This window comes from Leuresthes tenuis, unplaced genomic scaffold (assembly GCF_036924035.1).
Source record: "Leuresthes tenuis unplaced genomic scaffold, fLeuTen1.0.hap1 SCAF_8, whole genome shotgun sequence".
Taxonomy (NCBI): domain Eukaryota; kingdom Metazoa; phylum Chordata; class Actinopteri; order Atheriniformes; family Atherinopsidae; genus Leuresthes; species Leuresthes tenuis.
The window spans coordinates 12597373-12611378 of record NW_027325362.1 but is presented as its reverse complement, the minus strand read 5'-3'; the positions used below and the strand labels follow the sequence as shown (position 1 = coordinate 12611378).

Below are 14006 nucleotides of genomic sequence, written 5' to 3'. Positions count from 1 at the left end.
TACATCACATTTTGTGTATTTGGATTACATACATGTTGTGAGTAGCCCAGACACTTGGGCATATTTTAGAAACCACATCTGCTGTTGTTTAATAGTCATCACTGATCCTGAAAGAGGCACATTCTGCAAGATGACTCAAAGAAAATGAAGACAAGTGGGACAGGCAGATGGGGATGGAGAAAATAGTTTGGTAATTAGAAAAAAAAAGAAAAGAGGGGAAGAAGAAGAGCAGTATGACACTTAAAGGATGATGGAATTGGGATGAGAAAATTGAGATTGATTGATAAACAGTGACTTTTGATAGCAGTGTGTGCACATGTTGGCCTCTATTTTAGTTGTACAGAACAAATAATTTAGCACTGCCTCCCTAAAATAGGTACACCTGAAAAGAGCTAAATCACCAGGGAACAACGTAATGCTATTCCTTGTTTTGGCTCTCACAGACAGAAATGTGTGTGCATGGGTGGATGTGCATCTGCGTGTGTGTGTGTGTGTGTGTGTGTGAATTTCAAGAAAGCGGATAACATCTAGAAATGTCCATCATGTCCATCACTGAGAGCACTTTCTTCCCAGGGGTTAGTGTGAACAGATTGGATCTATGGGTCCGCGTAGTGTGGATGATCTGTGTTATCACTCAGATTGGGGAAAAAAGGTAGAAGATATCTGTTGGAGATAGTTTGACTTGAATAACATTGTGATATAAATAACAGGTGTGAACCTCAACTCATGGGAGCGCAATTGATTATCCCAGAGGTGTGCTGCAGGAATCTTTCATATTATTAGTGTTCGCACACACAAAAGGAAGAGCACGATATTTTTGCTCAAATGTTTTGCCATTGAGATGCGCAAGTGTTCACTTGTATTACAATTTGCATTCTGCAACACAAGGCCGGTGAAATTGAGCTAATGTGCAGAATTAGTTCCAGGTTATGGATTATACTGTTGCTGCCTCAGTGCCTTTCTCCATCTGGATTTTCAAAGAATTATAGTTTCCGAAGCCTCCCAGTGTGGGAGGCAATAGTGACATATGTGCTTAAAAAGGGGAAGAATTGCAGTGAAAGCCCAATCAGATCATATTGTTTCGGTTTGGCCTCTGTGGTAGTGTCGGATACAATTACAAGTTTATTTGCAGCCTCTTAAAACACCCATTTTGAGTTGTACTAATGTGCGATGTTACTGAAGCAGCTCTGTACCCCACCAGCAATGCAGGAAAATAAAGAAGAAACAATATTTACATTATGGTGATTGTTACAGATTTAATTATGTAACTATAGTAAATACAAATTCATTGTGAATGTGAGTCCACACTTACATTTCATGCTCAGCTCTGGAGATTTACATATACTGTAAGCTATTTATTTGTTTTTTTACTTTTATCTCTACATACATTGCATTTAATCTATATAAACAGAATCATTGTATTAATATGCAGAATCTGAAGGGAAAGGGCAAATTTCTGGTATTCGAGTATCATTGAACCGACTTTGCATGCAGGGAAAGACTTCCCTGCTTCTCTTTTATCTGTTTTCTGGTTCACTGAACCAGCTTCTCTCTCTTGCTGTATGTATGTATATATATGCTGTTATTTGTATTTTTTTCTTGTAGGCCGAACAGGACAACGGTCACCCCCTGCCAGCTTATGCTGATCTCATTATTGAAATCCTGGATGAGAACAACCAGGCACCATATTTCGAGTTTGCCACTTATCAGGGCTACGTGAGTGAGTCGTCCCCAGTTGGTACGACTATTTCAGCCAGTGCCAACCTCAGTACCCCCCTGAGAGTCATCGCTTTGGATAATGACATCGAAGAGGTAGATGGCAAAAGTGATCCTTCACCATGTTAAACTCACTGTTGTCTACATGGCCACTGGCACTGCATTTGTCAAATATCGATAAAGTTCTACATTTATTCACGTTTGCTTTGTGTGCTCACAGAAAACATCATGTTCATCACGAGTCATTTGAGTCATGAGTCCCTGCTTTTTTTCTCCATGTTGTAGCTGGCTCCTGGTGAAACACCTGTGGGTAAACTGGGTGCTTTTGGATGCAATGACACACACAATGCAATAAACGGATGTCCTGACCCAATTACTCTGCTCTTAATCTCAGATTTTAGTCATTTTGAATGTTGAGTATCTTCTGATGCAGAGTTTAATCCAGTATTTATCTTTGACTCCATCATACACAGCTGCACTGTGCAGGCTTAATAACTTAAAGTAGGCCAGTATTGATATCAGTGACACAAATTGAATTTCGGGATTTATTGGCTTAGTAGCTCCGCATAAAACCTGCATCACACCTGTAACTGGTTTCTTTCAGTTTTTTATATATTGTCCTCTGGAGTTTTTCATATGTTGGGAGAGAAAGAGAGATCCTTGCTTGATCTCTACTTTGAACAAAATGCTTATGGTTGATTGCATTTTTTTTTTATTCTGTTTGTGTGATATAGCAAAAGATTACTCTCTTTGCTCACACAACATGATGTCAATGTGCATGTCATTTAAACTGGTGCCTGCCATCTGTTACTCTCCTGTGCTGTGCGGGATTCCAGTATTATGCACAATTTTGAAAGAGCTGGCTTTGACAGCTGCCATACCTGAAGTGCAATAAGTTACATTTAACAAATTATCTGAGGTTGATGGCCTTTATACAGCTAATACTGATCCATTAAAAAAACCTTGATCAGCTTTATCCCCTCTTTGCAAATTGACTCAGGACATCCCTGCTGTTAATGCATGCATCACTCTGTGAAACACAAACAAATCAAGGTCATTCATCACTGCTGGAGATGACTTATATTCATGATTACATTTGTAGTTTATAATTTTATTATGGAGATTTTTTTTAATGTACATAATAAGATAAAAATGAATGCATATGAAGCAGATCTCCAGTAGTAATGCATCAGGAATAATTAAACTGATGCACTGACCTTTCTATCTCAGTGTGTGTGTGTTTATGAGTTTGCAGTGTCTTTGTAGTGCAGTTTGTATTCAGATCAATGTTTCCTTATTTGTAAAAGTAAAATCTTTTGCAGTTTTCTTATCATGCACCATATTTTCAAAAAAACGTTTTTTCATGAATTATTCTTCTCTGTGTACCTGGACTTTATTACAGACTTAAGAAAATGTGCAGTGTGTGCTTGCATGCTTGTGTGTTTACAGCCACCACAGTTAAGACTACTGAACTCTTACACTTCCTGTGATGGATGAAATCCCACAGAACTCACACGCACCCAAAAAACAAATGATCACTACCTTTAGTTCATCTTTCAAAATACCCCTTTCCTGAGTCTTTGGAGAAGATTAACAAATCAAAGTGGAGACAGAGATAAAACAAATCAATAAGCCACCCAGTCCCGATGTTTACCAAACTCTCTTAAGAGGACTCATTGATGGACGTGAATCGAAGTCGACTTGCAGCAACGGAGCACTATGCACTTGGAGGTTTATTTGTTAACACAGCGACGATGACTCATCTTTTCCCTCACTTTCAACAAAAATCTTTTCAACAAAAGCTGTCACAGCCGTGCTTTATAAATATTACTTAATTCTTCCCATTGAAGGAAAATAAGTAGTGATAAGTGGAATAAAGTCTCCCTTTCTTTTTGTCTCAATCAAGATATTGTGTCACTGATACAATTATGCTGAAAAAGTCTATCATCTGTCATCTGCTTGTTTTCTACTGGTTTCTGAAGACTGATGAGACACCTGCCAGCAGATTACTTTTTTTAACTCTGTCACATCAAAATGTTCTTTTTGATAGGTTTTCTCAGCGCCACAGCTGCGGTCTTGGGAAAGTGAAACACTCATATCACTATGGTAACATGTTTTTTTGGCATACCCTTTTTCCTTTCGAAGACGAAAGACCCTATGGTGAAGATAACCCTGGATGACTACACCACGATCTTTGGCCTGACCCCATCTGGGATAATCCGCTACCTGAGGCTCCTCAAACCTGTGGACCGGGAGAAGCAGATGGCCTATACTTTCACGGTGAGTCTCCAACTCAGTGTAGCTATCTGTGAGACAGCCCTCGAGTTCTGTGACCTACATTTTCCATTTTGTGGATATTAATAGAAGTCACAGGTGAGAGCTAAACCAAGAAGCACTTGGAGATACAAAACTGACTTGACACTTGCAGAGCAATGTGACCTTTTTTTGGTGGACAAGTAGTCGTGAAGTAAGAAAGTTTGCTCACTTATTTTTCAAACTTCCAAAGATAAATCAAAAGGTATATGAGATCTCTGTTTTTCTGCTAAGAAAAGGAGAAAAAGGGCTCGGAATATTCCGGAAGTGACTTGTGATGTACAAAGGTCGCCATGCCGTGAGGCACACACTGTTTTGCTCTCTGTTTTACTCTAAATAGTGTGGGAGGGAGCCTCACTACTGCTCACACCACATATTGTTTCGGGTCAGGGTGTTCTCTGGTAAGGTCAGCGACAGAAAAGGTTTGTGAGAAATATAAGACACAATGGTGTCAGATAGAGATTGTTTTATGGCCACGTACGCACAGAACATTATCAGAAAGTATAAGAGAACACCACAATCTATTGTCTTTGGGAATTCCTTGTATGCTGCCGTTTAATTTGTTTCTATGCTGTTCCTTTAAATAAATTCCCCTAAGAGCCTGCCTGCTCTGGCCTTTTCACCACAGCAATATGACCACCATTTACAAAATGAGCGTCATGCCGATTTGAAAACTGGCATTAAATTAATGATTGAGGTCAGAAACTCATTAGGAAAGGTTTCGTAAGTGGGATAATTAAATTACAAACCTTTATACAGGTTGATTTGTTTTTTTGCTTTTGCTTTTAAAGTCAGAATTCCGTGTGACTAATTTAAGTATGGTCAGCAGCCGGAGGTCTTTGCTTCTTTGCCGCTTTGGAGGAACAAAATATTAGCGCAATCGGACGGGAGGATTCCCTTCGATCAGAGAGTACCTACAGCACACTCTATGTGAACTGCAGGAGTTTTTTAAAAGGGATGATTCAGTTCACTGTGGGTTATGATGCAATACTGGTAGAAGTGCTTTGGACATCAGCAGTTTATGGAAGTATGATGCCTTTTCTTTATTGTATGTGTACAGAGTCTGCCCTTTCCGCTCTGTGTGTGCACAGGTTTGTTTATACAGTATAACTTTCTCTATGGTGTGACATATTTGGAGCTCAAGTGCTTGTAAGTGCTATGAAAGCTTTTAAGCTTGAGATCCTTTCTGACAAGATTTTACAGGGTACATCGTCAGAGTGGGTTTACTGTTCATCATTGTTTTAATTTGTTTCAGATTCCATTGCATTTACAGCTATTTCGTAGGATTGCTTCATTCTGCATCAGATATGTAAAAAACAATCCCTTCTGTGAGACACTTCGATGGTCATAACCTCGCTTATAAATTCTGTTGCTGTTTTGAGTGTTAGTTCATAGCTGGAAAACATAAATACAGCATTTTAGAATTATGGCTTGTGGTAGGACTTTAGGTATCCACCTGCGTCAATTTCACGTCACGCAGTGTTAAGGATATTAGACTTTCAACCAATATAAACAGACTTGCATGCAGTCTTCCAAAAAACTTCCTGTAGCCATCACAGATGAAGCTACATGTTGGGTAAATCCTGACTGATTGAAAGTTGGCTGAAGCTGGGATGGGCACACAATAGCTCATGCCATCACTGCTTTTACAAAGTGTCAGAGAAAATAAAGAATAAAGAAGCTCAGATGAAAAACACAGATGAGAGCTAAATGACTTGACTTTACTTCTGTTTTTTTTTCTACAGCAGAGCAAGAAAACGCTGACACCCACAGTACCTTTCTGTCTTTGATTGTGAGGGGTTACAACTCTTCACAAAGACAAGAACTTGAGATCAGAAATTAGTCAAGTAACTGGTTACAGTTAAAGGAGGGAAATTTACATCCAATCAAAGTGACATAGTTTGCAAAAAAATCAGACGGTGCATTTGTAATTTTGTTGTATCCCTTGACTAAAAATGCAATTGATTCCGAGATGAGAGAGACTCCCAAGACCTATGAAAAAAAAATATATATATATCCAAGAGAATGTCATCTTCCATCCATCCATTTTCTATACCCGCTTAATCCAAGTCAGGGTCACGGGGGGGGGGGGCAGGAGCCTGTCCCAGATGTCAGTAGGCGAGAGGCCCAGGGAAAGATCCCAGTCCCTCACAGAATAACAGAATTTTTCCTAATTAAAAACACGGTAAACACAGTTCAGCATATTCCTTGAAATGTCACTAAGTTGCTTTAAAAATATTTGCTTGACCAGTTAACAATACACCTCTGGCAGCACACAGCTTTGGGCTTACAGTGTGAGACAGCCCACAGTTTTGAAACCTGGCATGACAATAAATTGAATTTAGTCAAAAGCTGGTGGTGGAAGGAGGTTATTTTCTACTTCAGCACAGTTAGTGCAATTAGTCTGTTTACATTCTGTTTCACTTCAAAATCTGCAACTGTGAAAAAGATTCATTGTTGTATGAAAATTTGATGACATGGTTACTTGAACCAGGCTGATTTGCATCTCACATTATATTCCTCAATCTACTGGGCACGTTACACATTTTTTCCATCTAGCTGTGTATTCAGGCTGTCACAAAATCTGTGTCTGTACTACTTTGCATGAGTAATTGTAGCTGTTTGTCTATTGATATTGTTTTATTCTTGTTTCTCACTTGCATTCTGTGACCTATGCAGCCTACACACTGAAATTGTATCGGTGTCTAAATGTGTCTGTTCCAAGTGACTCATTTTATGCTATTGTTACCAAAGCTTGTCTAAAATGATCTCAGTGAGTGCATAAGATGTTTTGTTTGCTGAAACAATCATGTAAAATAAGACCGTTAACAAACCATATTAGAAAATGTATCTCACATGTATCTGAGGGCTTTCTCAGTTATTGTCATCCAAGCTTATTAACATGTTTACTACATAACTGGATAGTTTGTGCTGTTTCCTCCATAAGGTTAATTTAATTCTTGAACTTACTATTGAGAACAATCATTATGCAAATGCTAACCTCAAATTAGATGTGCAATTACTCTAAGTAATATAGACGGAGAGAGAGAGAGAGAGAAGGAACACTCAGTTTACAGACATATCCACCTTCATAGATTATTATGTTCATGTTTTGCCCTTTACTGTGTGTTTGACAGACTGCTTTAGAAGGATGAGCAGGCATGCGTGACATTGCTTATTTTAGTCAGTTCTAACACTTGTATGTAATTACAGAATGAATCTGCGTACAGTTGGAATGCAGTCCAACTGTCCACCTCCCAACCCCCCCAAAAAAAACAAAACTGACAACTTTTTTGGGGTTAGCTGAAGAATTAACATGAGAGGAAGCATTGTTGTGTTTGTTACCATGTGTCTATGTCGAAAAAACAACTACTGCAAATGTTTTGCTGCTACAATAGCAGCCTCCTGATTTACAGTACAGCTAAGAGTGACAATGAAAATTTAGGAACGAAAGCAGCTTTCTCAGTGTAGAGAAACATGAATTCCTTGCTGCTGTCACCGTTCTTGAGTAGATCTTCTCTCCCCTCTACACTTCCTTTGTTTTTAATGCTCAGTCCATTTTCTGTCTACCTTGCTAATTACGGCACATTGGAGCCTTTGACAAGTAAAAATGTAGTTTGCTCAGTCTGAAAGCTGTTCTATTAGAAAACTTTACACAAGCACTCTCCCCTCGTCTTTTAAAGGCTTCTCTGACTTTAATGGAATGGAGCAAGGACATATACAGACGCAAAGTGCAAGGAATGTTGTTGTGGTGATAGAAAAAAAAAAATGGACTGTTGTTTGACGCCTTCCCTCATCAAAGCCAAAAAATCTATAAAGCTTGTAAAGAAAAAAATCATTAGGGATTCCTCTGAACATGTGGGCTTTGACTACATGTCTATAGTTTCTAAAGTTACAAAAAGTGCTTCCCTTTATTGTGTTTACAGATGGTGGCATCAGATGGTGTCCAGCAGAGTAGCCCAGTAACTGTCAACATCCTGGTTATTGATGCCAATGACAATACCCCCACGTTCGCTGAGGTCTCCTATAGTGTTGAAGTCTTTACAGACATGCAGCTGGGGGAGACGGTGCTACAGGTAATCAATTCAATGATCGTTTTCTCTCTTTTCCCCTTCTCTTTTGATCTCTTGCTCTGGTGCGCTCCTCTGTTCCTCCATCTTTGTCCCCGTCGCACAGAATCTCTCTCTCAGGCAATATTTTATGCTCAAAGAGAATAACCACAACAATCCAGCGCATTGCGTTGACAGGCAAACCCCAGGAATATTTGCCTTTGTCTCATCTGCAATAACAGGCAAGTCAGAGAAAATGTTTCTTATCTCTGCTGTCGGTGCACAGCCCTGGATAATTCATTTAGGAAGGCCTCAGTAGTGACCATGTATCAATTCTTCCACTTGCAGAAAAAGGACTTGACTTTAAAAGCAGGGTTGTGTTTTTTTCTTGTAATCTTATGTAAGTTTTAATTTTTTCATGGATTTGTTTGGATCTCATTTGAGCACGGACCTTAAAGGTCATTATTGTTTTTCTTTTAAACAAATAAAGCTAAAAGCATTGTGTATGGATATGTGACGGCACATTTACATGCGCAGATTGTCCCCATTCTGCTGAAAGGTTCAATCATTTCTATGTCACTAAAGTGGTAGATGGCGATGATCTTTTCGTCTTTCAGTTGATCTGTCCTCTCAACTCACCCTCTTCAAAAAAATGTCAGACGCCATAAAGGTCAAGTTTAATCGTTTTTTGTTTTTTTTTGAAAACCAAGCCATTTCATCCACCCTGAAATGAGGCCAAGGGTCGCAGTGTCAGCTGTGACTGCTTAACCGATTTTTATAAGCTGTTTATGAGAGCCAGAGGCCCCCTGAGAATGCTGCTGCTTATTTGATATTACAACTTTTACTCCACTGTCAGGAGCCTGAAAATAGAAGGTCAGGTAAGCTTGGATTAAAGTTTCAATGCCTTAAAGATATAAAGCCAACTACACTGCGAGGGCTCATAATTACAAGCAGCAAAGCACCAAATTGACTTGAAGGAAAAGATGGTTCCATAACTGATTTAGTGCAAGCTCATGAAATAAATTTTGTATTTACATAACTTCTCTTTAAAAAAAAAACATTGTGGTGTCTTACAAATATGTAAACAGTTTTATATGAAGGAAAGCATACAATGAAAGTCATCTGGCCTGATGTGAAACCAGGGAAAGTTGTTATTTGACTGAAGTCAGCCACATTCCTCTACTGAGAAACATTTGTTGCTTTACTGGTTCAGTAATCACGTTAGCTGTGAACCCCTTTAAAACTGCAAAGTGCAAAAGAGAATACAGACGCACCATGCATGCAATGTGTATCCATTTCTTTTTCTCCTTCTGGTTCTCTCAGTTAACTGCAGCAGATGCTGATGAGGGACTAAATGGTCGGGTGACCTATGAGATACTGGCTGGTGCACAAGGAGATTTCATCATTAACAATCGAACTGGACGCATCACCGTGGCACCTGGTGTCATCTTAACCGTGGGACGATCTTATGCACTGACTGTCAAGGCTTCTGATAATGCACCAGAGAGCCAGAGAAGGTACAGCAGCCTTGCAGCTTGCTAAAACTCTCATGTGCGAATGTTCTACATAAATCAAATGAAGACTGTTTATTTTTGTGATTGATAGGATGTACAGCTGATACATTTTAATGAGAAAAATTCTCTCTTCACCTACTGACATGAAGTCAGTTTTATTTCTGTATATCTGGTCAAGGTTGAGGGCATTCAAGCACTCGGCATGCATTGTCATACAAGTCTTATTTGTTATTCACTTCACAATTTAGCTTCCAAATGACTCACAAAGTCTTCTCCTGGCTGAATAGTGGAGGAGGTACATTTCTGACAAGCTGTTGGGACTGAATGTATTAGGCACCTCATACATTTTTATTTTGTCTTTTTTTTCATCTTGTGAGAAAGCAATGGATTTCCTGTCTCAGTTCAAAGGGGAAGATGTTGTTTTAAGTGTTGGATTAAGTGTAATTTTTCATTTCAACATGAAAACAACAACAACAAAAAAATTATTTCAGCAGCCCAGGATTACAAAAAGCTACAACATATGGCTATAACATATAAAGAATTAAGAAAAAGTTGTTCTTGTGTCAGATAGAAATATATTATACAGCTATCATTGTGGAAAATAAGCAAAAGATACATCACACAGACAACTGACAAACAAATAATCAAGGCTGTCAGCTCTATTTTCATGCGTTACTCTGCCTGAAGTAGTGAACAAGATGTCATTTTTCAAGAAATCTTTGAATCATGAATAAAATGTGTGTCTTGTTCGAATCTTAACTGCCAGAGGAACGTTCATGATACCATCTTGAACAAGAAACTTTTTACAAATGTGACCTGATGAAGGATTTTAGTGTCTTTTATCATTGCTTTCCATTATGCTATGGGTGAGGCACATCAGTACAGCTCAACAGGTTGCCAAACAGAAACTGATGCTGGCAGTGGGCCGGTGCTTTTATGTCTGCCAGGAGCTCCATCACTACAGTCTACATTGAAGTCTTGCCACCCAACAACCAGAGCCCCCCGCGGTTCCCCCTCTTCACCTACAACCTAGAGGTCAGCGAAGCCATGAGGATTGGAGCCATTCTGCTCAATCTGCAGGTGAGACACAAATGTTCTTCCCCGCTCCCATTCAGTGTGATTTAGCTGTTTTCCAGCTGACAGTGATTTTTATGATATGGGAATTGTTATGAAATTTTGTACATTTCTTTGTTTCTTTCATATCCTCTCTTCTCACACATTTGATTGTCTGTTGTACGTTTTGCTTGTTTGTACTGCAGACCTACATTCTTCTTGCTCAGCTTTCTTCCTCCATCATTGATGTTATGTTGTTCTTCCCCCAGGCCACAGACAGAGAAAACGATCCGATCACGTACCGAATTTTGAGCGGGGATTCCCAGATGGTCTTCAACCTCTCTGAAACGTAAGGCCAATTTTTTCTTCCAGGGTCTGGTCTTCTCTTGAAGTTCAGCAGCATGCATTTCTTTGATAAACAGGAGCCTGTATATATATAAATCTTATGTGACTGTGTTTGTGGTCTGGCTCTCCTGCCTCCCAATGCAGGAGCCAGAGATAAGTGAGTATGAACAATAAAGACAGAGCGCTTAGACTGCATTTCAGCTAACATACATGTTAGTTGCGTGTGCATTTCAGTATACTCCTGATACTGAACTCCTCAAATACGGGCATTATTTGAAAGTCTATTGAGGATTTTTATCAACAAGAAAAGGTTCTTGTGCACACGCGCTGTTTTATCAAAATGTCTATGGAATTCATGATTCAAGGGTGGCAAACAAAAAGGGGACGTATCCATTAAAGTCTTTGACAACACTATTATTTCATGCCTTTTCCTCAAGTGCAAAGGCTTGTGACAAATAGTAATACGATGCAGGGAGCAACTTTCTTTACTTCACTTTGATGACCAGACAGTCTTCGAATGCGCCAGTCATAGTCTATCATTATTAATTTCTGTCTGATAATTATGTCCACCAATGAATGATGAGAGGACAAGAGTTTTGCAATACCGATTAAAGGGATTCCATGCTAATATTCAACTTTGTTCGCATAACAAAAAAGTGCTCTTTCATTAACAAAGCCATTCAAGATCAGAGATCTATTGATTTTTGAGTGCAATTTGAAAGACGCTGACAAACTGTTTTAATCACATATGATCACACAGATAAGTGTTCTGATATAGCCATTTTGTAACTTGAAATAGAACAGTTGGAGACACTAACTTTAACACTAAATTTGATTACTTTTCGAGATTGTTTTTTCCTGCTTTCTCTCCAGTTATTTCCTACTTTTTCATTTTTTTTTTCTATACTAAGGAAGCAAATATCTCTGCACAGCAATTAGACCACAGATCTTATTTGCAACCAGCATTAAAGAAACTCACCTTACTCAAGTGCTAATGTGGAGCGAGGAAATGGCATAAAGACATCCAACCAGTTAGTGCTTTTTTTCCCGTCCATTAAATAAGCAAGCAAATAGAGTCACGGGTAGACTGAAAATGTAGGACCTTGCCAGACACGTATCTCAGTAATTGATTGAGGCTTATTTTGTCTGCATCCTTAGTCTCCCAGCTATGAAAGGACGAGCCGCAATCGCAGCACTGTGCACAATTAGAATAAGGGGAGACTGCTATTGTTGGCATGGCTAATGCAATCTCATAAACCAGATATGACAGAAATCTTGCTAAAGCAAATAGACATGTTTCCTTCAGGGCATTCTCTGTGTGTGGCAAAAAGTATTTCTGTAATATCACAAGCACCCAGCGGCCTATCAGTATATTAACCTCAAACAGGAGCTGATGTAGCACAATGTGAATCAAAAAATGATTAGCTGTTACACTTGATGACTGTGATATATATACAGAGACCGACATCATATTCTCTTCTTTTTATTATTCAAGCGTCAGAACTTCAGCATGATTTTAGAATCTCTGCATGATCAGATTTAAGCTATATATAGGGTTGCTTCTATCTAGCTAGTATGAATAATGAGCTCTCTGGTTTAGCAGTCTTGATAAATGCTGCAAGTTAATCTGAAGGAGGTGGAGATACATATTCAGTCATCACTTTCGCTCTTCTCATGTGTCAGTCTTACAAGAATTGTTCCCACAAAATGTGTTAATTTTAACTGACAAAACTGTTTCATAGTGTTTTGGCCAAAAATCTGTAAAATGTTAATTAAAATGGTGAATAGATTGTATTTTTGCTGTGCCCTTCTAGTCTATTCAAAGGACTTTTACACTACAAGCCACAGTCACTCATTCACACACACACACACACACTCATTCAGCACCTCTTAGTCTTGTTGCAGGAGTGCGTTTTCTTTCTATCACACATATTATTCACAAATTGATGGTTGCGTCAGAGGAAACGTGGCGTTCAGTGTCTTGTTCAATGACACGTCAAGAAACATGTTCTGGGGAATTGTTCCAGGAATCAAACCACCAAGCCTCAGAAAGGCAGGCGACTGCTCTTCCACCTCTGCTACAGCCGTCCCTCTTTATATATTTAATCAACTCATTTCGTGCACATTTATGTAAAATGTATTTTGTGTGTAAAGCGATGTAACACACCGAAGATTAGAGAAAAATTACCGGAACATAACTTCTTTGCATAGAACATAACTAACCTCTTTAAGAGATTATTTTACAAAATGAGCAACACATCACTGTCAGATATGATAAAACTAGAGTCTCAAATATTGTCATCAAACTGGTGTTGTTCTTTTGAGCATATTTCACTTTAATTTTGCATTAATTGAGATTGTCAGACTACAGAGTTTGCAGCGCTTTCAACTGTCCTACTTACTTTTGTTTGACTACAGCTTCATCTATAAAGCTCAGACTTCTCAAAGTAATGAAAGTCTGACTGAAAAGCCTTACTAACATTAATGCGTTCAGTGTTCCAGTGGGCAGCTGACACTTCAAAGTGAAACTGAAACACAGATTAAAAGTAGTTCAGTGATATGAATATGAATAATATAGTAATAAATAAGAGAGTGTGTGTCACAATTGTGTATATATTTTTTTATATTTTTCAATTAAAATTTCAGTTGAATCTGTTAATTTTGTCTGACGGGTCTTTCCATCAAATAAAACACTCCAGGAACTCACAACTTCTGCATCAAGTCCAATTTATCATCCAAAGATATGATCTGAGCTGATTAAAAGATCATGATTAACTGGGAAGATAGCCTCTAAACTACACCACACCGCTGACACTCCTGACAGATGTTGTTAATAGTCTCCCAAAACATCCAACAGTGTGTCTTCATTTGTGGTGGCTGGGAAAAGGAGGCGGGATGCTATCGTAGTGAACCTCTCAGTCTCATCCACTCAAGTGTATTTCAACAATACTGGAGTAGTAAGGAATAAACTCCCATTGCTTGGTAAGCAGAATGAATTATTTTGATATTTGTCATC

At 38.7% G+C, this 14006-nt stretch overlaps 1 protein-coding gene across 1 annotated transcript in view; it reads left to right on the top strand.

The window, feature by feature from the left end:
• Nucleotides 1–14006, top strand: part of LOC140312974 (protocadherin-15-like) — a 192614-nt gene that overhangs the window by 104469 nt on the left and 74139 nt on the right. Inside the window, exons 12-17 of the mRNA XM_072390881.1 lie at nt 1606–1812; nt 3862–3996; nt 7956–8105; nt 9402–9595; nt 10540–10672; nt 10915–10994. Of these exons, the coding sequence (XP_072246982.1) occupies nt 1606–1812; nt 3862–3996; nt 7956–8105; nt 9402–9595; nt 10540–10672; nt 10915–10994 (899 nt within the window). The remainder of the gene's footprint in view (nt 1–1605; nt 1813–3861; nt 3997–7955; nt 8106–9401; nt 9596–10539; nt 10673–10914; nt 10995–14006) is intronic.